The following is a 25,243-nucleotide window of genomic DNA, read 5'->3' on the forward strand; positions in this document are numbered from 1 at the left end:
CGTGAGCGAACACGGCGGCAAGCCTTGGGGGATTTGGGTCAGGGAGAGCCAGTAAACGCTTTACTCAATCCCATTTGTGAATTAAACTAAAGCAGGGGCTTAGCATCCATTGTGCAGGTTTAATGAAGTTTTAGCTGATGCAGCCTGCCTTTCATTAGCTTAGACGAACTTTCTGGAGCGCCCCAAGGTGGGGAACTTCACAGAACCCTTGGTCAAAGTCACTTGAAAGGCCTTTGGCCGGGCACAAACCACCATCTCCCAACGGCCAAGCTACGCCTCGAACCCTCCCAGCTGGAGGCACACCAGGGACTACTGCTTCTCTTCCCTGTTCACAGAGAAGTTCATCTGCAGCTACCGAGAGATACCTAGCCTCACTGCGCTTCCAGTGAAAACCGGGCGTTGTTCCTGAAAATATGCAAAGTATTATTTAAAATCTGTCTGAAACTTGGGCTGTTTCAACAACCTTTTTGTAAAAACAAAGTACGTTCTTTACATAGTATTAATTCTTAAAAGCTTGGCATTTGGTACTTGTAAAAGCAGCATTTCCTCTGCCAAGAATTTTTTACTCTCGTAAGACAGAGGTAATGAAATCTAACAAAGCACGTGGAGCAAAGACTCTGAGAAGATTTACCCAGTTATTTGATAGGCAGAGGAATTGCCTCATTTTGCCTTCTATTTTAATAAAGAGCTGCTCTTCTCACTTCCCTGGATTGAACAGGCTGATCTCACCAGTAAGCTATTTTTCCACTCAAGCATCTGCCCAGCCAACTTGGAGCAAGACTGTAACACCAGGCTAGGTTCTTTTATTGTATGAGCAGTAATTAAGATCCCAGATATTGCTGCTCTGCACCTGTACAGCCTTATCTTTGTCAGCAGGGAAGGCACCACTGTAACTGCAGCTGGAATGTAACACAGCAACATTACTTGCTGCATCGCTTATTGCATTCTGCTGATGCGACAGTTGCCTGCTTGTAACCTGTTGCCCTGTATCAGATATTGCCACTGTTAGTAATAGGCCATGTGCTTTGCACTGAGTTTGCAAGGCCACAGCACTGAGTCATGCCAGGCTTGTTTTGGCTGAACATCTGCTGACCTGCTTGCAAGTTTTCTTTTAACTTGGCTTAGCTGTAACAGCATTTTTTCTTCTGACCATATGGTTATAGATAATTTGTTCTTAATTTTGCTTATCCTTGTACGGTACCACCGTACTTGTGTACAGACAGGAGTAACAAGTAGTTGTTCTGTGCAGAACAAGATACTTAAAACCAACAAAATGATGTAGCATGGAGAAATACAGGCCTGGGATGATAGCAGAGGGCTTGAGAAGTGGAGACACAGGTTGCAGTGGGGAGGAGTACAGGCACAAAATGACAAAAGAAGAGGCACAGGCTTGCCACTGGAGACCCCACAGCTATAAACAAATCAATAATTGTTTACCATTAAAAAGAAATACAGACCTAGAATTAGACAAAACCACCTTTTTATGGATAACAGAACAAAGAACAAGTTTCTAGCATATGCAAGATGTATCATAGATGGTAAATTTGGATATCATGTGGAGTTGCAGTGATGAAACAGCAAGGCGTGAAAGCCTGTTGGCAAATATAAAAAAGACTCCAGGTGGATCCTGGAGTGAGAAAGATGCAGCCATCAACATCACAATTCTCCCAGCAAAAGACCCCGTGTGCTGGTAACCAGCCTTAGCACCCCTACCACTGGGCTGAAGCCACCAACCTGACGACCCCAAGAAGCAGTGGCAGGGTGAGCATAACACCAAGAAAGGGGGGAAGAAGCTAGGAAGTGTGAGTATAACAGTTTTAACTATATTACTATTTTTATTATTGCAGTTATTTCTGTATAGAAGTGTTTTTTCTTTTTCTGTAATAATTAGGTCTGGACTAATAATGATACTTAGATTAGACTTAAGATTTCAATTATACTAACAATAAATTCTTACCTTTCCAGATATTATTTGTTTCCTCTTTCTTCATAAACAAGATTTTGGGGGTAACATGCTTTAAGCCTACTTTACATTGTCGCAATAGTACTCAAAGTGCACTCAGAGTTAGAGATACAGTGTGAAGGTCCTTGCGTGTGTAGGAGGATCCAGACTACAGATCACTTTTCTTGAAGAAAATACAGAAAAAAAAAAAAGTAAATAGTAAAAAGAGAATTTAGCAAGATTTAAAAGTTGTCATGGTAATGTACTCTTACATGTAAATTAGTCTATGAATTTAGGGAAATGATACTAAGAGCTGCCAACTGTTTAAGGATTTTTAGGGTTTTTTTTGTAGGAAAGATTGCAAGTGTTGCAATTATTTTTTTTTTATTTACTTGTTTTAAAAAGTATACATCTGTTACTGGCAGAATAGCAGATTACTTGTTGAATTTAACTTAAGACATTTATACATTTCTTTGAAAGAATCTCTGTATTTTTGTAAACCAACTCATCCTGCCTCCCACATTCTATCCAGTGGGGAGGGGGCAGAAAAGGAATCAAAGAGGTTTTTACAAACATTTCTACTAATTGCAGTAACACCTTTAAAATAAAGTTTAAAATTAATTAAATACTTGACATTGTGATGAACTTTCATGGGAACAAGGTTTCAGACATGTGGAATCCATTGCAAATGCTGACTAAAAATACCACTCCTTAATAATTAACACAGAGCTGGACTTAAACCAGAGCAGTATACATTTCTGCGAGCTGCTGTCTGAATTTGTGTCACTTCCATATGCAATTAAGTTTAGGGAGTCCTGTTTAAAGGCTGACTTTCCTAACTATGCTAAAGCCCTCATGCATCCTTGGATGGACTCAGAACAAGCAGTCATAGTGCAGGGGTTGAGCTCGGCATTGCCACTTTACGTGAACTGCTGTTTTCAGCATACAGACTGCCCTGAGCCCAGCACTTCGTAGGGTGCGTGGGAGCATGCTCTGGCTGCCCCCTCACTGATCTCCGTGGCTGGACAGCCATCTCACAGCTCCCTCCCTGTCACTCTGAGGAAGCCGCAGAGAGAACAGCATTAAAGAAAGAGCTGAGCTCCCCTGAAAGACATGTGTGACATGCCAAGCAGTGAGCAGCAGAAAGGCTGGTTAAGGAGGTTTCTCACCAGCCTGGTTTCATGTGACCTGCACAGCTCAAGGGGATATGTATGACCACTGAACTGAAGCCATCTCCAGCCATCAGAAGCTGGAACTCTACCCAGGTCAAAATGTGAGCAAGGTCTGCTGCCATGGCATGTCTGTCTGTTTGTGGTATTTGTTTAGTATTTTTGGAAATGCAATCTGAGTGTAGCAGATAATTCAGAGGGGACTCAAATTATTTTTAAAAAGAATACAAATTATTTATAGGGGGGTTGGTAGGCATGTGGAGGCTGGGAGAAAGCAGGGAGGTAAAGGGAAATTAGAGCCAGGAGTGAAGCAGGAAGGGGATAAATGGGTATATGGTGAGCTCTCAAAAACACACACCGAAAGTATGGAAGAAATGGAAATAGACTCATGCTACCATCCAACCAGATGCAAGGAAATCCTTCCATAGGAAGGAGAGTGCTTTGGTGGTGGGGCTGGAAACCCTCTCCCTCGCCACAGGGGAGCCAAGGTCTGGCCAGTCTGCCACTCTGGGATTGTTGGCCAGGGACATGACTCTTTAAGCCCAGCTAATCCTGAAGCATAGTGGTGTCTGGGGCACTGCTGGGTAATTGAGGAATTAGGCTCCAAGCAAAGCTGCTCCTGCTGCATGTACACACTGGAGAGCATATGCACTGCCACAGACTAATGGCACAGTAAGGAGTGGGGGGACTATGCAAAATTTGAAAGGAGACACCAGTTCTTGTAGACACCAGAGAGACCTGCCACTACTCCCTCATGCACTGCTGTGAATTTTAGCTGCCTGGTATGCTGAGGCTAATGCTTAGTAGCAAAACGTTCACAGTGAACAGTTCCCAGTATTGTGGGGCAGTGAGTTCCACAGTTTAATTCTGTGCTGTATTAAAATGTACTTCCTTTTACTTATTTTAAATTCTGTTACCTGGTAATTGGACTGGGCTCCCTCTTTTAAGAATGAAGGAGATACCTGGGAAAAACAGTCATTTCCTATTAACGTTTTCCACATCATATTTGAGGTTTTTTGTTCGCAGTCATATACCTTCAGTCATTATTTCTTCTTCAAGCTGAAGAATTCTGGGCTATTTAACCTCTTCTGGCTATTCCATATTGCTGGTTATTCAGGGTATAAAGCAGAAGAAAGGAAGATAAAGAGGCTGGGTTTTGTATCTGCCTCTGTCTTGCTATCTCCTAAAATCCATGCTGTATTCAAAACAAGGCAACATCATGGATGCATCCTGTGATATGAAGATGGTTCCCATTTTCTTCTTCTATTTGTTTCCTAATAACAGCTAATATTACAATTGTCTTTCTGCCCTCTGCTGAAATTGCATAGTCAGACTTTTTTTTTTTCTTTCCTCCTGGTGGCAACAGTTAATTTGTAGTCTTGACTTGATGTAGGTATAGTTATTTTTTCTCACGTGCATTAATTTACATTTATCAGTGACTAGTTTCATTGGGCTTTTCATCATGCCATCATTCATTAAAGCCTCTGCAGCTCTTTGCATTCAGCTTTGTATTTGACTATCATGAATAACCAAATACCCGCAGACTGCCAGACACCTGCAGTCCATAACCCACCCACCACACTTCTCTTGTCAAGTCAATCATGAACCCATGCAACAGTGCAGCACTCAGCCCACATCCCTTCCTAACTCAGCAGTGTCCTCCTTTCCTGCAGGGATGTGATTGTTATTTCTGCTCAGCTCGTCTCTTAAGTCCTTGAACTGAAGGTTATTAGTCCAATAGATGACCTTTCTCTCTACGTGTAGCTTAGGGTCTCTAGGAGGCTTTAGTGAAAACTTTCATTTTTTAAAAAAAAATTTTTTTGGTTTGACAAGTATACCTTATTTTTTTCCACTAGGAGAGTAGTACAGCACTAGTGTGGGTTACTTAGGCTATGTAATCTCCATCCTTAGAGGTTTTCAAGACTTGGCTAGACAAAGCCAGGGCTGACCTGAACTAGCTTGGTCACCCACCCATCTCACTTAAAGCACTAGTCTGGGCTAGATGATCTCCCATGTTCCTTTCAACCAACACTTGCATGGTTTTATATTAACTGTGTCACACCTGTCTGCTTACTTACAAGCTCCTTTTGAGTTTTAAGAGCAATGCTTACTTACAGTTTCTCTTAATATCACAGCAGCTGGTCCCCCCAATACTTAGCCAAGTACCTCATCAGCTGCCTATGTTTTATTAGAGCATATAGCTTCTAGCAACTTCTTTTGAAATGAAGTTAAACTTGCTAGCCTGTGGTTAGTAGGACTATTTCTGAAGGTCTTTTGAAAGCTTGTGGTCACAGTCTTTCCTCTAGTTCCAACTGTAAGTGACAATGTTATGAACCACGGCCATTTGCTGAGTTGCTTTAAGGCTCTTGGTCCACATCAGCTGGACCTGATAGTCATTGATAATCAGCTCTGCTCATACCTATACAGTTCATGCTTTGACACTGGCATCTCTTTGACACTTTTCCCTCCACCAAGTTTCTAAGAAGTCTATTTTTAAATCAGTATGCTCTCTGTCTTCAAATCCTTTGCAAATAGTGACAAACAGTAAGAGACTAAGAGCATTGTGTGTCTGCCAGAACACTGGCAGTGATGTCTCTAGTAAATCTTGTGTTTAAGTGCTGCAAGGAAGCTAACTAAAGACATCCTACATTCATGCACGATCTCTTTCATAAAGTTGTCTGTGAACTCCAGCAGGTGTGGTAGCTTTTCTCATGTTTCATAATCCATTTCACCCTATGCAGGATACAATTTAACACCTTATTTTCACTTGCCTTTCATAAAACCTCATATTCCCATCCCAAATCCCACATGGTTACCAACAATCTATAAGTTCAGATGATCTCCTTTGAACACTTCTGCAGTCTGACCAGAGTGCGGTACCTGTTATGAAGTAACATGAGCAGTTCCCAGCCAGTGTGACTAGGACAACATAAACCAGTATGACAGCTTCCAAGTAGCAATGAACTCCTCTGCTCTCCCTGTGCTGCATCCCCCATGTAAGGCTCCAGGTGCATTCACAGAGCTCCTTGCAGAAATGAGGCATTCTGGAGCCAAGTGCACACACACACTTGCCTCCTTTGCTCATATACACATAGCAGGGCAGATCTCAGATCTCCCCTACTGCCACGGGGCAGAGCATCACAAAGACAGGAATTCGGATGTACTTCAACAACCCTTCAAGTGCTCCAGAGAGCCACAGAAACTCAGCGAGAGAATTCCTCGGGGCTATTGCCAGCTGCAGGGGAGATCAGAGGAGGCAGAGTCACAACATGCCTCCAACAGTTATTGTATTTCTACAGAAATAAAGGAGTCAGCATGAAACCTGCTAGAGGAATACTTGTCACTCTTGAGCTCGAGACCTTGAGGAGCTTGTTTTGGCAAGCTGTGTTCAAAGCTGGGTTGTGAATGTTCCTGGGCCTCCTGGTTCTCTCCCTATGAGAGTAAAAAGAGCAAAAGACCTGTAATCTTCCTTTTGTTCCTTTGCAGTTTGATGCTTATGATGGTTGTTCTGAAACATTGACAGCAAGAGATTATGGGTTTCACAGCTTCTCAAACAATTTGCACTCTACCAAGTATCTGTTCTTACAGTTGGACATCATGAGACGGGGAACCAAAGGAACCTTAGTAGATATAGTAGATATATGAATGTAGATAGGAATTGTTTAATAATTATCTAGCTTATAATGAAATTAAAGAAGTTTCAATAGAGGTAGACATGGCCCAAGGGGATGAGAAGTGATGTTTAACGTTTCCATTGTTGAGGCTGACTGGGACAGGAGATAGTCCCTGATAAGAAGCAGCAGTGACTCCAAGAACCAGCCAAGACCGACCTTGTGATTTGGACAAATGCCAAGGGACAACTGAGTCTGCGCAGGGACAGAAGGTTAAGCGTTCACTGTGAAGAAGACATACAGCCTTCATCTTCACGACCACCAGATGACCACCATAAGGAGGCACTGCGCAAGCGCAGTTGAGGAGACTATGGAAATGACTTCCTAGAGCTAATTATAATATGAAGTGGGGATAGGTAATGCCTATGTATAGGCGTATTGTGAAACTCTATGTATATGTAACACTTGACTGTATAAATTTAAAGTGAACTGCCAAATCAGGCGCACACGACTTTGGTGGGACTACCCCCCGTGCTGCCCAGTGCTGAATGAACATACCTACTTTACAATCTCACCGATTGTGGAGTCTGTTTTCCGCACGTCAATCACAGCTGGTGAGTTCACTTTTGAGTATACCACCTCCTCTTTTCTACTACTGCTCTGCAGACCAGTCAGTGCTGGTCCTTACCATGATGTGAAAATTCAGGATTGATAACTTCACATCTGCTTAGTATTTCTGTGGAACTGGCACTGGAAAGGTGGGCCATAAACCAAGTGCCATGAAGCAGCCTGGACCTTAGGCTGATGGAAGCAAACCTCAGCATCCTGAAACAGTAGCCATTTTAAGAGGTTTTTCAGTAGATCAGGACGTTTTGTTTTTTTTTCCCCTAGAACAAGAATAGAATAGAATAGAAGTTCCTTCCTGGTGCTGAAGAACAACTCCCAGGTACTTCTGTGCAATAAGGACTTTTCTCTTGTAAAAATCTTATTTTGGTGATACTGAAATGAAATGGGGGAAGAGGTAGAGAGGATGATGTAAAGAGATTTCTTAGCTGTGTACTACAATTTTCAACTGCATTCAATGCAAGAGAGTAAAGCAGCTTCCAAGGAGAGCACCCAGCAGCCTACTGCCAGTGCTGTTCTGGAGCCTGCCATCATGTTTGCGGATGTCACACTGGGTACTGCCAAATATAAGTGAGAATACTGACCTTAGCTGTATCTTGCTAAGTTCTCAGTGTTGCAACCAAGTTACTTATGCTGCAGTAGTGTATGCAATCTTCATGGCAACTGTTTGTAGGTGATACATTTCCAACATGCTGGGAGATAGCAACCTAATGCTAGAGGGCACGTGGTACCTGCTGGAATCTCATTTGGGAAGTGAAAGGTGCACGCGGGCTAATTGCTAGCCCATTTGGAGCTGCTCAAAGCCCTCAGTGGCATCTTGTTCTTACAAGAAATACCTGATGCTTCAGAACAGGAAGTTCTGTGCAACCACATGCCAGGCCCAGACGTTGATCCAGCTTCTGATATGTCATAACTTGCATGATAGGTCTTCACCCTGTCAGACCTCTCTGTCTCTGATTTTATCTCCAGGGAAAGCTTGTTAACTAAGGGTATTCTCTGTCCCCACTGTTGGTCACAGATGGATGACAAGTTTTTTAGTGTGCTAGTGCTGAAACATCATTTTCTTTCGCAAGTCTGAATCTCTAGAATTCTTATCTCCAGGACATCAACAACTCCACACACTCCTGAAATAATCTGACCTTTAATAGATGATGTTTCCTCAACACCAGTAAGACAGTGACTAAGGCTGTGCAGAACAATCCTGCTCTTCCAGATATCCTTGTCTTACATATGCCTAAAATCCTGTTTGAAAGGGAGAAGATCTCCACCTCCCTATGAGTACAACTCCTGTTCGGGAAGTCAAGCCACATACTCACAAAGTCTAAGTACAATCTCATGTATGACAGTAGTTAGTGAAGTCTGGGTTCATAGAACTCCTTCAGGTCTTTTGGTTGTATCATTTCCAACATGTTAATGCATGGGGCTTTTGCTAGACCCAGGAGAGAAAGTACATTCCAATGGTGCTGCGTGCTTCTCTCACTGGAATGAGGCTAGCAATGGCTCAGCAACCAGGTGGGTTTTGAAGTCGGGCCCAGGAAACACACAGTGGGGTTCCGGTATCAGCAAGACCTGGTAATCAGCAGAAACAGCCTGAGCAGGTAACCCTCCCCCACTTCATCTTGCACATTCCTTTGTGAACAGCTTGAGCTCCTGGGCCAGAGCTTGAGACAGCCACTTCTAGTGACCTCAGCAAAACCCCTATAAACATGCCAGCTTCCTCAGATGTATTTGGCGTCATGCCTCTGCTCAGTGGATTTCAAGTGCATAGGCTTGGCCACATGGGCCTCCCCAAGCCAACCTCCTCTAGGTCTGACCTCACACTCACACCGATGTAGGAGGACTTTTGGTCTTGCTGAGAACTAGGCAGGTACTGAGCATTTGCTGAGGGTTTCTCCCAGAAAAAAAGGTATATAGACTGAGCTCAGCTTTAAAGAACGTCAGCATAATGCAGGACAGACTAAGGTTAACTACTTTAGGCTTTGAATTCAGCATTTTGAAAACCGTGTCCAGTGAAAATCCTCACAGAGAAGGGTAGGATCATATAGACAGCTGTGGTTCAAGATCCACTTAATTTGGTCCCAGCTAGCAAAGTTCAAAAACCAAAGCACATTCTAAATGATTTTCAGAAGATTTAAAAAAGCTGAAGCTACATTATGTACGTTAATCAAACAGCGCAAACCAGTTCTCCTGAGAACTTCTGAAGGCTAATCACAAGTGTTACATAAAACTACAGTTGTGGTATATTTCATCTTCATACAAGCCTCCTAACACTGTACGACAGCACTAGGATAGCCATATATTTATGTCTTATTGTGAGGAACATAAAAATCGATTTAGTTCTCTCAACAGAATGATTTTTTTTTTTTTTTTTAACAGTCCTAGACTGTATGTCTAACAGACTAGCAAATCAACCTAGAGTACCGGTTTGACCCAGCAATTTTAGTTGATGTTCTACAGGAAAACATAAATGACATTTGAAGTCCAATATGATACTTGGTTTTGTCTCACATTTGAAATGATACCTGAAAAACCATTAAAACCTACACCAAATAAGAAAGGAAGAAATTTTATGATCACCTGCGATAAAATAGCTACAAATTTGTTCTTGCAAAATCCTCTGTAAGACTCTCTTTGTAATCTAAGGTATCACAAAAAATGCTGTTTTGCAAGATGAAGCTCCATTTTAAAACTGGATGTACAATATGCATGAATATACTCAGCACACAAATTCCAATTGGATTTTTCCATTAGGAAGATTAAATTTTTCTTATTAAAAATTTATTGCCAGGTTTTAAAAATAGTTAGGGCAAAGGAGACTATAAACAATAATTGCATCACTTCTATTTAATTTACAATGCTCCATTTCTGCTGCTAAAGTATAATTTCATTATAGCACTTCAACCTAGACAAAAATGATGGCGTTTTTAATTTGGATAAGCTAGCTTTGCCTTAAAATTCCTTGTTGAATGAAGACAAAAACTCAAAATGAGCCAGCAAAATAACACCAGATGTTATGCAACAGTTTATGTAATGTATTACTAAACTACTTTTTGAGGCTCAGTAACTTGAATATCAACCTTTTGAACCTAAATTCATGCCTCAGTAAAACTGTGACACAAAGTGATCTTACTGCAAGTTTTCCTTATGGTTTGTACTTAAATTCCATTCAGAGACTATAAATTAAACAGCAAACCAGAAAACAACATAGGCTGGACATTTTAAAACTTTTTGCCCTAGAAATGCTTTCAAGAGCCAGATGTTTGGAATAAGAGGCCAACAACACATCCATGACAAAAACCCCAAAGTTCCACAACTTTGCCATCATTCCCAGAGGCAGTAAGGTGCGTGCATAGCTCCTGAATGGTCTCATTTGATGCAAAAGCAACTCTTTTCTTTCCTTTCTCATTCAAACTTCTGCAGTAACACCCTTCACCTTGATTTTCATGCATTAGGTACAGCTAACAGCAGAGAAACAAAGTAACTATGTATTTATGTGTGTGCGCGCGCGCATGCACATACATACCCGTATATTTTTCATCAAGGTTTGCTTTCCACCAAGTAGAATTCTGTAATGCAGAAGGAAACCAAACAGCAGCAACTGTCACTGGGACATACATCACAGCCACATTCACAAGTCCTCCCATCAAACAGGCTAGTTAAATACAATTTCTTTAGTCGATTACTGGCTGGAAAAAAGTAAAATTATTTCTAGTATTTTTTTTTTTTTAATTTTATTTCCTTCAAATTGTAGCCCTTGTAGATTTTCTCAAGTTTTGGTTTCCACTGATTAAACATCAATGCAAGTTAAGAACCTGTTGAAGAAGTCTGCTTTCGGTCTTTAACAGAAATATTTATCCAGGTGGTAAGTATTCATCTCCACAATTAAGCATAAGCTCTTTGGTGCACCTTTGACTCAAATCTTTCTCCTCTTAGGAAAACATCCTCTTTTCACTGTCTTTGTTCCTCATTTTCAGTGATGATAATACATTTAATCCTCTTAAGAGGATAAAGTGACAGAGCTAGAAAGTTCAGGGAAAAGAACAACACACACAAACTATTATTACTCACTCACCTGACCAACACTGAACTGTTGTTCTAGGACACAGTCACAGGGTCAGCATTACAGATGGAATGAAAAAATAATTTAAGCCACCCCACTCTCCAGATTCACTCTCTTCCTCCCCACTTTAAAAAAAAAATAAATGCAGAGACACAACTAAATCTTCTGTCATAATACAGGAAACTTAAAATTCCCACACTAAACAGTAAATATAAATAAAATTCCTGTTATTCTTTCCTTTACTCAAAAGAGTCCTCTTTTCCGTATCACCTGATTTTACTCTGCAGAGTTTACTTTTTTGTTATTAGTATTTATCCAACAACAAACCTTCCTCTAAATAACTTTGGATCACCTAAGACAGACCAGAATTTTGAGTCTACACTATGGACCTAAAAGGAAATAGGTACTACTGTCTGAACAACTCTTTTTATTATTTAGTAGTCTAGCTTTTCCTTTTTCTCAAGAAATTCTTTGGCCTTTACTCCTCTACGCTGATGAAATGGAAGTTCAACACGTAGTAGCAAAAGTTGGGGGTTAGAAGACAAGAGGTGAAAGATATGAACATGTCTGTCTTTCAAATTTAAGGCAGTCTCCAGTGTAGTTCACTTTCCTCCCAATGAGGACTGCTTTTTCCAGGGCTCCCTACAACATCCTCTGCCTCACCAGAAAGTGCCTGTTGTCTCAAACATACATACCATACTAGCCTGGTTTTGGCTGAAATAAGTTATTCTTCTTTCTAGTAGCTGGCATAGTGTTACATCTTGGATTCAGTATGAGAAGAGTGTTGATAACACTGATGTTTTCAGTTGTTGCTCAGTAGTGTTTAGACTAAAGTCAAGGATTTTTCAGCTTCTCATGCCCAGCCAGCGAGAAGGCTGGAGGGGCACACGAAGGTGGGAGGGGACACAGCCAGGACAGCTCACCCAAACTGGCCAAAGGGATATTCCATACCATGTGATTTCATGCCCAGTATATAAACTAGGGGGAGTTGGCCTCGCAGTATTGCTGCTCAGGAACTAACTGGGCATCGGTTGGCAGGTGGTCAGCAATTGCATTGTGCATCACTTGTTTTGTATGTTTCAATCCTTTTATTAGTATTACTGTCATTTTATTATTGTTATGATTATAACAATTATTACTATTTTCTTCCTTTCTGTCCTATTAACCTGTCTTTATCTCAACCCACAAGTTTTACCCCCCCCCCCCCCCGCCAAATTCTCTCCCGCATCCCACTGGGTGGGGGGGAGTGAGTGTGGTACCTAGTTGCTAGCTGGGGTTAAACCACGACACATACCAAGCATGGCAACCAGACGCTTAACCTATAGCTGCAAATTAAGTTCAATTTTCACAGTTGGAATAAAGATCCTTATAGCATTAGTAAATCAATCTACCCTCAGATAAGGACTTCAAGCAGTTGCATTATTTATAATGGTTTCACTTTTATTTACAGCAAGACTATCTGCACCTACTAATGCTGCAAACGTCTTAATAAGTTACAGTCCCTTAGATAGGGGACCTTTAGGGCAGGTAAAAAAGAATATGTATGAACAGCTTCTGTTCCATGTAGCTAAAAGAATCCAGTAGTGTCCTTTACCCAAAGACGAATTAACATATTACACAGGGGAGGAGAAGCAGCAGCATCAAGAATTACATTGGCCTGGTTTTGAAAACACTTGGCTAGCAGGATTCAGGGCAAATTCCAAATCTCATTACCTTCAAAAACCCAATTAATGAGCCATCCTTATAGGAAGGGCTTGATGCAGAAGAATGGCAGCTACTTAAGTCCTCTTTATCTTTTGAGCTCCAATACACATCTTTGTTTTCCTTGCCCTTTAAACAAGAAAAGTACCACATAAATGACAAAAAAATTCACTGAAAAAGCCAGGTGGGCTTGCCTGGTAATAGCCCCAGCTAACCAAGTATGCTTTGACTTCTGCTTACTCAACGGAAGAATTACTGACATCCAGACAGGAAAAATGAGGGCAGATGGAATACTCGCTAGTGCATCTGACAACAAAAACATCTCTATCAATCCAGTGAGGTACTTGAGCCTGAAAACATGGTTAAAAGCAAAAACTGCCGTTAGAATATTCTGTTACAGAAAAAGTTAAAAAATGTAGTGCCCTAAAATTGGTATGAGAATTCTCTTCCACCCAGAAGTGGCTATGCAGTGATTATTCAGTTCCCTAGCAGAACCACACTACTGCAGCTGCATGCTTGGCACAGCTGCTCGGCTCAGGGGGAAGAACGAAGCTTTTATACCTTTGTGATCACTGTCCAATCTTCTGCTCAGAAAGACTCAATCTGCTGATAGCACAAGAACTACTCCATTAGACCAGCTTGAGAAATCATCTCCAGCACTACTACCTGCTTTTACATTAAGCTTCTGATAAATCAGTGCTGTACACATCATGCCAGATCACTTTGTTATTATGCAAATCATGCATTTCAAAACAGTCTGAAAGTGAAATAATTTATGTGAAAGGCTATGACTCCCAAATCTTCTATACAAGCTTCACAATTGTCCTGTTAATCTGAAAATGCTGATGTCATCTCAAAGCATCCACACCTAATGCTTCCATTACATATCTACCAACAAAGTAACCAAGAGAAAATACTTTTACCAGGTGATTTTTTTTTTTTTGAAAACATTTGTTTACATAAAGCTGTATTTGCCTCCTACAGTGCCACATACTAATAACATGCTGCTCCTTATTTCAAACTCCAGTTACATTTGTTTACAGCACAGAAATAGTTACATTATGCTGATCTTTGTTAAGAGTGGCCATGAGATGACACATCACATTCAACTCGCTTTACAGCTCATGAATTATTGCATATTGTACCTGTATCTAGTTGCATCAATTAAGAAAAAATCCATGGGAAAAAAATCCATCCTGAAATTAAAGCATCATTCATGTTAATAAACAGAGCAATGCTCATGGTAAGTTTCTCATTTTTCACTGAAGAAAGAAGCCATTAACATCCTCCATAATGTGAAAAGTATCACCGTAACAAGAACTGCCCCATTTCCCCTACGCTTCAGCGTATTTTTGTTATCTAACCACAGCTCTTCAGAGTTGTTACATGCCCCTTCCGCTGAAAGATCAATAGCAGCTTGTGTGGAGAACTCCAAAATGTATCAAGAGATTGAGCACATCATCTCCAGAAAATTTCAAGGCTTAGCTGGTTTGACTGACCACAGCCTCAGGTCCAGGCACTGAATTTTGCTGTCCCAACACACCAGTGAAAAACAGAGCACTACCTTCAGGGTGCTCCTCTATTTTTTTTTTTCCTCCTCTTTTTTTTTTTCCTTTTAACAATTTACCTGACACTGCCTTCTTTCTGCAATCACTCAGAGGAGTGTTTTATTGCATGTTAAAAGACAAGATATGTATTGAAAGTAGCAATTTTATTTGAGTTAAAATTATTTACAAAAACCCAAAGACATACTTCATGAAACTGGTACAAACTATTTTTCCTGCCGTTGGCTTTTGCTCCAAAGATCACAGCTGAGAAATACTGTATAAAATAAAAATAGGATTGGATTCAGAAAAGTACTCTACTGTTCTAATTTCCAATTGAGAGTATTTACACAAATATTTACAATGGAAAAAAAGTTACTTTAAAACTTTAATTTGCAAGTTGGCCTCAAGTACCCTTTAATGCAGAGTTATTTGAGGGTCTAACACAGAAAAATGCACTGCAGTTCACAGGGTGATTTCTCCCCCCACCCTCAAAAAAAAAAAATCTGCATTTGTCAGTGCTTGACAATTAGTTACATTTAAAAAAAAAAAAAAACTGTTAAACACTGAGGTAAATCAATTCCCAAGCAATTACCAGTGTAACAAAGAAAGGTAGTTGTCCCTGCTTTCCCCCATCATCACATCTGTATTTTACTTTCTCTTGCCATCTCTCCACAGAGAACTAAATAATTAATTTGAAATCCCATTACAAGTGAAAATCTCCAAAATCAGAAAACTAGACGGGCAAAATATTCAATAATTTCCTCCTGATGTAGATCATTTACGTACAACTTCTCCCTCACTCTCAATAGTGATTTTTTTTTTTTTTTAAAACAAAGGGGAATACAACCTCAAAAACTTTTCTAAGTTACACTGATACACTAAGTTTTAGAAGGTGATGAGAGAAAACGCAAAAAAGTATGACCAACATAGGATTTTTGCCGCTAATCAGTTACTTCCTTACAGAATTCCCAACAATCTGCATTATCAAAAATAGGAAGACATAGAAGGCAGCCACTGTATGTAAAAAATTTACAGCTGGCACTGATACAAAAGCACGAGTTCTTAACTTTATACATGGAGATAACACAAGATCTAAAAGCAGGTTAGATTTCCTGTTATTTCCCCCTCATTATACATAGAACTAATATTTTTATGGCTTCAAGTTTTACAAATTCAATGGAATAACATGATATAAGTACCTATACAGGTATTTAAAAATGTTAATGAAGCAGATCGCAGAACAGTCTGCAAATATTCAAGACCACCTTAATAAAAATAATTACCAATTCCGTTGGTCTGAATAACGAGTGCAAGAAAAAAATTGTTAAAAAAAAAGTCATGTATTTTCTGGGATTCTTTGTTCCACTTAAGTCTTCAAACACAATGCTTTGCTGTGAACTAGACCTCAGACTGAACAAAATCTTAGCTATATCAGCAATTTAAGGCTTTGTGTTGTATGCATTTAAACTTTGTCATACTACAGAAGAATGAAATAGAAAGATTATGTCAGCTGGAAACATTAATCCCCATTGGTGTTTTAGCTTCTTTAAAATCCTTCCCCCTACAACATCCAAATTCTTTGTATTGAGCATTATAAAATATATCTTGAGTGCTTCCTTGAAACAAATTAAAACAGCATTTCAAAGTTTTTGCTTATTAGAAGTGTAAACTACCCTGGGATTGAACTTTTTTTTTTTTTTTCTTTCTTTTTTTAAACAGGGCACAGCTTTTTACAGTTACTATTTCTTTTGTGGATAACATACCCTCAAATGGCTTTGTGTGTTTATGGGTTTGCATGCTTCTTGGAACTACAAAGTGTTATGGTCTATCAGTTTACAGTACATGGGCCATGATCGTTTTGGAACTGAGAAATAGTTCAACAACCTAATTTCAATCAAAACAGTATAAAAAATAAACTATCCAATCCTTGCCTCTTTGGATTCCAACAAATTTTAAATATAGACAGTAGTTAAAATCACAAAAGTATTTAAAAATTTATATTTTATGATTTTGGAATAATCTAGTAATAAAAAAGCAAGAGCAAATTAAACTCAAATAGGAGCGGTGCTGCTGTCCAGAACTTCTTTATTAGAACATTTGTTTGATACCTCAGTAGCTAAGCTGCCTTTGCACCTGGCTGGCATGAAACAGTGGCTCAACAGTAAACAGCAGTTGCACTATCAGCAGCAAGTTTTTCCCCTTGAAACTTGTCACGAACAAAGCAAGAAAAAAAGATAGGGAGGGTAAACCCTGCCAAAAAATATTTAAATACTGCACTGCATCATAAACAGCATGGTTTCTTTATTTACTTTCCTCAGAACCTTTTTCCCCTCATTTTTGATAGTTGCAGATTGATGTAGTAACTGTCTTTTAGAAAATGCTGAATGCATGGTTAAGAGACCAGGTAGCCTTAAAAATCCGAACACGAATGACACAGATGAATGCTCTTGGTATATCCTTCAAGGACTTCTTTCATGACTTCTTCTTTTGTCTAAGGGTAGCTCCAGCATTAGAGTTGCCTGCAGCGGAAGTTAAGTATCTAGCAGTGTTCCAAGTATTCAATCACCCTAGAGATAGATTTCTGGCCTGTTGTTCCAACAGCACACTGGAAAATGTAATAGAAAACAGAAGTAACAACCAAGCATTTGTAATACCTCTTTAAAATATTTGAGGGCTATGCTCATTTCAGAATTTTAGTATGTAGAGTTACATATCAGTAAAAGCAATTAGATTCAGGCAAAGGATTCAAAAATATTTTCCTGACCAGTCACAATCAAATGGAATGAAAGTAGCTTCATTCCATTTACTACCAAAATAACGACAGATGGGTTTTCAGTATTTAAAAACAGAAAATCATCCTGTGCTCTTCTAAAGACTCAAACTGAAAAATGTTAAATGCTTCTAAAAATGTATGGACTAGTAACAGAAAACACAATTACAAAAATATCTACACGCATCAATTCAAAATATATATTACTTACAGTAAGATTCATAAAACTGAGAAATTTTTTGAGCATTTCAGTCATTATTGAGAAGTCCCCTTCAGGTAAGTACTCCCTCACAGTAGTCACATTGATCTAAGAAATAAAACAATCTATTTTAATTTGGGAAATATTTTTCCAACACAGAACTATATTACTCTGCATGTGAGATGCAACATGACAAGTATATTCATAGCACTATTAAGATGGTTTTTGCTGTCATCTCTACGATTTAAGTCTCTCTTAAGCAATACTCATATGTTTATGGTGTTTATGCTTCTATGAAACATAACTGCTAAAATCTTCTTGTTGTTGTTTTGGGGTTTTTTTTCATTAAAGATCATTACTACCATCAGACCTCCCCAGGACCTACAAGATCATCAAGAACTAAAAACCCCACCAGATTGCTCTCCTGACATGGAAAGAATCTCCCTGTATAATTGGTAAGGGTTGAGGATTACTGAACTTATTGTCAGTATTACTCCAAACACTAAAATTGTATGGAAGCCAATCAGTCAGGAGGTACAGAACAGCATGTTAAACACCATTTCTGCCATCATGGTAAATTTAGACAAGCCTGAAGGCAGGTAGGTCTGAACCTCATTTTCATCTGAGCATATATTTGACAGGAGAGTTTATGAAGTTCTCAGCCATTAGAATTCCATATTTTTAACTTCAGCCTTCTATTACACAATTTCATGTAATTTCGATGGAGGAAAAAATAAAGCAGACTGATAAGAAAGAATAAACAAGTCTGATGTTAACTTGCTTACTGAAACTACTGAAAAATAAAGCAAGCTTTTATAATTATAGAACAGGTGAGCCAATATTCCTTTGCCTTTCCGAAGTAAGTTCATTTGTTGGCTAAGACTAACAGCAAAGAGGAGAGAGGTGGAAGAGGTTAAATATTCAATTCCAACTGTTTCTGATAAACATACAGATGTTCAGAAAATTTGTTTTGGATGCAATACCTCTGGCAACTGTTCACAAAACTATATACATCAGTGTAGCTTCATCAATGTACTAGCTCACATCGAACCCTAATTTAAAAAAACGATTTCAATACTGCAAATTATTGCTTCACCAAAAATTGTATTGGACTTAAGAGCAAGTTATTGACTTATTCCCTTACTGGACTCTCTTGGCAGAGACAGCCTAGAAGCAATGCCGTGTATGAGGCCACAATGCAGTCTTCCATGTGCTTCCCAGCATGCTGAAGAGCTGTAAAGAGAGACAACTGAGTGTATTGTATTCTCTAAGCAGCTGGTATCTTTTACTGCTTCAAATACAATTTTTCATTATCATTTTTCAGAATTCTTTTCTCAAACAAAATGAGCTTTTGGACTGAGACTTCAGAGGCAAGAATCAGACCAACTCCGTACTTACTAACTCAGCAGCACATTCTTGAACAGAAAAATGGTGTTTGTTCGCTTTCAATGCATTTCATTGTATAGTACTTGATTAATTGCCATTTTAATGTACAAACTGTATGCTTAACACACCAAAATAGAAATACAAATGTTTCATGTGATATTATTGTATTAAGGATAACAGACACAGCACTTTTTGCTAATGGCTCACAGCATTTTTTGGCAAACCACAAACAGCTGCAGACACCGGCTGATGGAGCTACAAAAAGGAGAAAGGATATAAAGCAAGGTTCGAGAAAGTAATATACCACACCTACTATTAGAAGATTAAAACACTATTAGAAGTAATACACTGCACCTACTAGTAGACGATTAAACAAGAAAGACTGACGTTTCAGACTTGATACATTTTCCAGAGACAGCCTACGTAACTCAGCTTAGAGATACTCAAATTCCTGGAACAAACTACCAAAGATGCAGCACATCAAGGTATTACCCAGGTACCTGAGATACCACCAATGGAGTGAGGAGAACTCGCACACAAGATGGGGACAAAAGAAGCATACATGCAAACAGGGAGGGGAGGAAAGAAAAACCTAGAAGTAGCATGAAACAAGAATGGGTCATGATACCCTGGGAAACAAAATTAAGGCAGGTAACTTTCAAGGACTGTTTCAGAAGAACAAGATAAAGGCCTGAAAGCCATCCCTTCCAGAATATTTCTTACACAGAACATCCCCAGGTTTGGTTTTTTTGGTTTGGGTTTTTTGTTTTATTGGTTTTTTTTCCAGAAGGAACTGATAGAAGGTACTACTAAGAAAATAAAAAGTAGCATAACTTCTTCCACTTCTCATGCTTCAGCTCTGAAATGCTCCTACTTATGACCTGTAACAGTTTCACCTGGGAGATACACTAAGGAAATCTCAGCCCAAGAGACTACATGTAGATAGGAAGCAGAGGACAAGGTGGGAATTTATGCAATCAGGGAGTTCTTTGCCTTTTCTGAGGTCATCACAACCGACAACGTACCTTTATTAAGATCAAGTTCTTCATCATCTTCTTCCTTCTTATCTTTCTCTTCAGTACTATCTGGCTTTTCTGTGGAGACCCACTGTATCTCCCCACTCGTCTCTTGCCATTCCCCGCTCTTATCATGCTGAGCAGTAGGAGCTTCTTTAATCAATTCATCTGTCTGGCTCTCAGCCAGCTGTGCTGCTCGCTCACGCTCAAGAAATAGCTAATGAGGAAAATTTCAGGAGAATTTCTATTATGAATTAAACCCTAAACACATTGAATTCATACTTGAAAGTTTATTTCCCCTTCACAATTCACCCCTTAATACAGCTAGTCTTCAATACTTTCCTTAACAATAGACTTTTCTTCTTCAAAGGAAAACATAATTTATCCCAACACTAACACTGTGCTCTACAGAAAAGGCCTCCCTCCCTCCCCAGTGTTGAACCAGTCGACAGGCTCCTCTTGGGCATCGTAAATGTTTAATCGTTTTCTTTGAGACACAGCCTGAAGACTAAGTTGCCATATTTTCCTGCCTGTTTTTGTTCTCTACCAATCCTCATTTTCTTTTCATGCTAGCTATCCTCTCTTTGCTCTCTTAGCTTTTCCCTTGATATGTAAAAAGCAAAAATTTGAAGCAGCAATTTCAAATGACTTATCAAGGATGTGACAGAATGAGCAATCTCATACTGTGCACTTGTGAATTACTTCCCAAGCCATACAACCACCAGTTTTAAATATTTCTTTGCCAAGCTGTACACATTAAGATATTTAATATTATTAGTTTTATTGTTGATTTTTTTTTTGTCTGCTGCTGGACAGTTATTTCACATAATTAAATAGAAGAACTGCTAAAAGCGTCCATAAAATTATGTCAATTGAAATAAAAAGGCTGTAATTTCCTTTCAGTTCTTTTATTTTAGTTTGCATAGTAGAACTCATTCACCAAAATTACTGGTGGATTTCTTAGATAGTACTTAAAAAACAAAAATAATCTATCAAAGCAAAGAATGTAAGTCAAGAGTAGCTTACAATTTTTATAGCCGGTTTAAAACAAAACTATAAGTAAACCATTTAGGAACAAGGAAACTAGCAATAAACTGTATAGGAACGAGAAAGCTTTATGGACCGTGAGAGCAGCTTTTGGATGTCTATAATAATGATACCACTGTCTTTTACCAGGAAAGCTGTTTCTGTAATGTACAATACTGAAAGTCAAAATTGTGAGCAGCACCCCTCTTCCCCCACTATGCTGTATAACTCAAAACACTGAACAGAAAAAATTCTGACAGATCTTCATTGCTGAGTTCTCCCTTCCCCCTTGACAGTCTGATAATAAGAAATGGTAACTATTACAGGAAAAACACATTTCTTACCTGCACTAAAGCCTGAACAGCATCAATCTGTCCAGTTATCTTTAGGCTATCATCTCCTTCTCCCGAACAGAACGAGTCAAAAGAACATGATGTTTCCATATTGACAAGACAGTGCCTATTCCGCGCACTGTATTCTACTAGATTGATCAACAGACCCAGTCCCTGCAAGAATTGGAGAGTCAAAGAGGACTACCCATGCTAAAAAAGGATAATTTAGCAAAAAAACATCTATCCAGATAAACGTCTTCTTTAGGTATTATGTTTCTGAGGATACATAATTTACTTACACACCTTTATGAAACAGTTTGATAGACACAGGGATCAGGATTTAGAGAAGTATGAGGCAAAACCGAGATTCCTCTATACTAGATCTCGCATGCAGGCATCTCAATTTTGCCAATTCTGAACATGAAAACATTTTTAAAGGTGAGATTTCATTTATAGATTAGGGATTCAGGTGTCCAACCTTCAGCTTATATTCTTAAAAGACCCTTCACATACACAATTTCACTGTTGTTATTTACGCCACACAGACCCATTTTACACAAGCTGAGGTAAATTTGACAAAGCCTGTATCTCTAACAATAACATCCACCATATTTTTAAAGTTGAAAAGGCATTTGAAAATGAGACAATTCACAGACTTATTCAGCTAAATCTCTGTTCATCTAGCAGTGCACTTTTTCCCACCAAACAGAGGGAAAATGGTTAGAGCTCAAAGCCACCAAATCCTTACAGAAACCTTCTTTAAGTACCTCATTAAATATATATATAGTCAATGAAAACTGTAGAGGCTGCTCCTTAATTTGGAGCCAGAGTAGTTAAATGCACAAGAAGGGGGAAAATCATTTTATGTTAATGTAACAAATACAATAGCTTACCAGCACCCGAATATCAAATCTCTGTTCTTGAGGTAGGAACTTTGGAACCTGGAGCACACAATTCATAGCTGTGCCTATCAGACCATCTTGTTCACCCGTTTTTGTACTACCCCATTCTGTAAACAAAAAGAATTTAGAGGCTCAGTTTTGAAAATACTCATTTTCATGATCATAAGCAGACTGATAAAAACCTTTTGGCCCTAAAGACAAACAGGACTCTCCTAGCCAAAGCACGCCTCAACACTTAATACTTGCAATTACTCATCCAATTTGCAAAGACAAATTAGTGATTACTGTAAAGCAAGTATCTACCATACATAACTGCTTTATTGCATTGTACATGGAAAAACCATAATCAGCATAAGAAAAGGGTAATTTATTTGATGCTTTAACACAGAATATGCAAAAGTTTCTTTGTTTTACCATTATCATTTGTCAGGTTGAGCAAGACGCCAATGATGGCCCTCATACAGTCTTCCACTGCTTTACCCACATGGTTAGTTACATTCTGGTGAGGCAGAGGCTTATTGTCTGGTAAACAGATACTGTCTTCAGCACGATTATATCGCTGGATTAACTCCTCACAATGCTGCAGTGCTCTGCAGGGAGAAGATGCAGAACAAAATTACCTCCACAACATACAGGGCATTGCACCTTTATACTTGTTTCACCAGGAAAAAATACCTCAACTACAGAGCTTATAAAGAATTTTTCTGACGCCCAGTCTGTAGGGAGAGATAATAAAAGATTTTATAGGTGGTCAGTTTAAGAGCTCAACTGAAATTGTGAAAACAAAAACCAGGAAAGCTTTGTAGCTTAGAGCTTTATCAGCTTTAGATTTCAAGAGCAAAAATTAATTTTTCATTCCAACTTCATCACATGGTCTTACAGAAGATATCTCCTTTCCCTGCAAACCCAGCCTCTCATATCCTCTGACCATCAAGGCAAAACATTATTCTGACAGCGTTATCTAAATGTTCTCTTGTTCTGCCCTCAGAGCTATTTCCATTCTGCAAGAAATAAATAAATGACATGTGACTTCCTAGCAGTAAAACCTTAATCTCATAACACTACTGGACCACAGGCATGATTCTACTGCATGACATTACTTTGATGTTAAACCAACAACACAGATTTCAATTACAAACAAAACTAAAAATGTCAAAAATATATATATTGGTCTAAATAGCATAGTAAACTGTGGCTTGTTTTTTTATTTAAAGAAATGCTCAAAATACCTAACCTACAACTATGAAATTATGTTTCCAATGAGGTCTGCAGTCAAATTATCAGCTGAATTTGTTCTCTTATGAAGAGCACTACAAGAGGGGTACAATCTCTGCCAGTCAGCTGAGACCTCACCCAGATTGATAAATGGGTTAGTGGTGTTTGTACAAGCATCTTTGCCAGGGAGAACAGCTAAGAACATAATTTCACTATTTCAATTCTTAGTTACACTGTCAATTCTGTTACACTCCATTTCAGTAAACACTTAAGCATAATGAAAACACAATAAATAAATGTAGCTTCCCAACTGCCCTCTTCTGTGTTCATATTAATTTGGTACAGAAGGAGCCAAATCCACAGTTTGCAGCTTCCACAGAACCAACAATAGCAGCACTACATATTGGTAGTACTCAGGTAGTTACCTATACCCTCATCTAAATTAACTTTAGCATTACTTCATGAAAAGCAACAGTGCAAATTGTGGGGGTTTTCCTCCCAGAATCTTCTGGTATAACAATTTTTTTTTTCCCCTATCGTGCAGTGCTCTGCAAAAATGTCTTTTTGTTACAACTTACTTAGCTGAGGAAACTATGAGTTGCGAGTCTTTGTATGCTATCAGATAGCTCTGATTTTCTGGATTATGCACAGTTACCTAAAAAGAGGAGGAGAAAATAATATTAAAAATGGGACTTTTTTCCCTTGAAAGAGAAGCATTCCCTTCCGCTACAACCCCACTTCATTCAGTTCCACATTTCTTGGTTATTACCCAGCGTAAACTTTCACTTATCATTGTCCAATATTTCCTTAGAGTTTTCACATTGTAATTAATCACACAAAATTGTGGCACCGAAGATAAAACCCATCTTCCCTGACACAGTAAGTACAGAAACCATGTGGCAGAATGTTCTGCCACAGCAGAACCCTGAATCTATATCCTGGGACTACAGTGTCCCAAGTTTGTACATATATATGTGTATGTAAGTATATATAAAAATATAACACAGAATACAATTATATACATAATGTTAATTTTAGGACTTGACATCAGCTCCACTTTTGAGACCTTATTATGCATCCAACTATAAAAATCAAGTTTTTCCTTAATTCCCGGGACTGAAATTCAGAATCAGTTTTCAGAAACAGTAAAAGTTCTCCTCTTAAATTTGCATGATATGGTGTGTTGATTTTTCTCATCTCTCCTAAGTTCCTAAGGGTCTTACTACATCACAAACCACCCTTAAGTTCAAATTTGAATACTCTACCACTAAACGAGGCTCTTCTACTGTTGCTTGGCAATTCCATCTATCAAATATAAAAGAAGAAATTGGATCTGAACATTTTTCTCTCACTGAATTAGTACTTCAGCAACTGTTCATCTTTCTCAGTTTTTAGCTTACTTAGTGTACACTATCTTTGAGTCTGTCCTTCTATTTTAGTGAAGAAAAGTTATCGCTGTAGCCATTTGCCCTCTAACTTGGGTTTAAGGGGTTCGTTAAGATTCATTGACCTGTAGTCTGAACCCAAACATCGCTTTCTGATGTGTGGAGACATATTGCTAAAACATCACAACACACTTCTGCTCACTTACGATATCACAATACAAAAAGAGTAAAAATATGAAACTCAGCAAAACACGACATTGTAGAGAAGCATATGCTCACAATTCCTGTCAATTAAGCTCTACAGAAGTGCCATGTATTTTAATTCTGTTCAAAGTTCTCATCAAAAAATATTTATCAT

At 38.8% G+C, this 25,243-nt stretch overlaps 1 protein-coding gene across 1 annotated transcript in view; it reads right to left on the bottom strand.

Annotated features, from left to right (window-relative positions):
- Positions 1 to 14,799: 14,799 nt before the first annotated feature.
- The window catches only part of WAPL (WAPL cohesin release factor), a 71,376-nt gene continuing 60,932 nt past the window's right edge, over positions 14,800 to 25,243 (bottom strand). Inside the window, 8 exon segments of the mRNA XM_052798814.1 lie at positions 14,800 to 17,259; positions 17,636 to 17,731; positions 18,768 to 18,856; positions 20,035 to 20,242; positions 21,396 to 21,557; positions 22,277 to 22,392; positions 22,700 to 22,875; positions 24,079 to 24,155. Of these exon segments, the coding sequence (XP_052654774.1) occupies positions 17,194 to 17,259; positions 17,636 to 17,731; positions 18,768 to 18,856; positions 20,035 to 20,242; positions 21,396 to 21,557; positions 22,277 to 22,392; positions 22,700 to 22,875; positions 24,079 to 24,155 (990 nt within the window). The 3' untranslated portion in view covers positions 14,800 to 17,193.

The sequence above is a fragment of the Harpia harpyja genome, chromosome 10, assembly GCF_026419915.1.
Source record: "Harpia harpyja isolate bHarHar1 chromosome 10, bHarHar1 primary haplotype, whole genome shotgun sequence".
Classification (NCBI taxonomy): Eukaryota; Metazoa; Chordata; class Aves; order Accipitriformes; family Accipitridae; genus Harpia; species Harpia harpyja.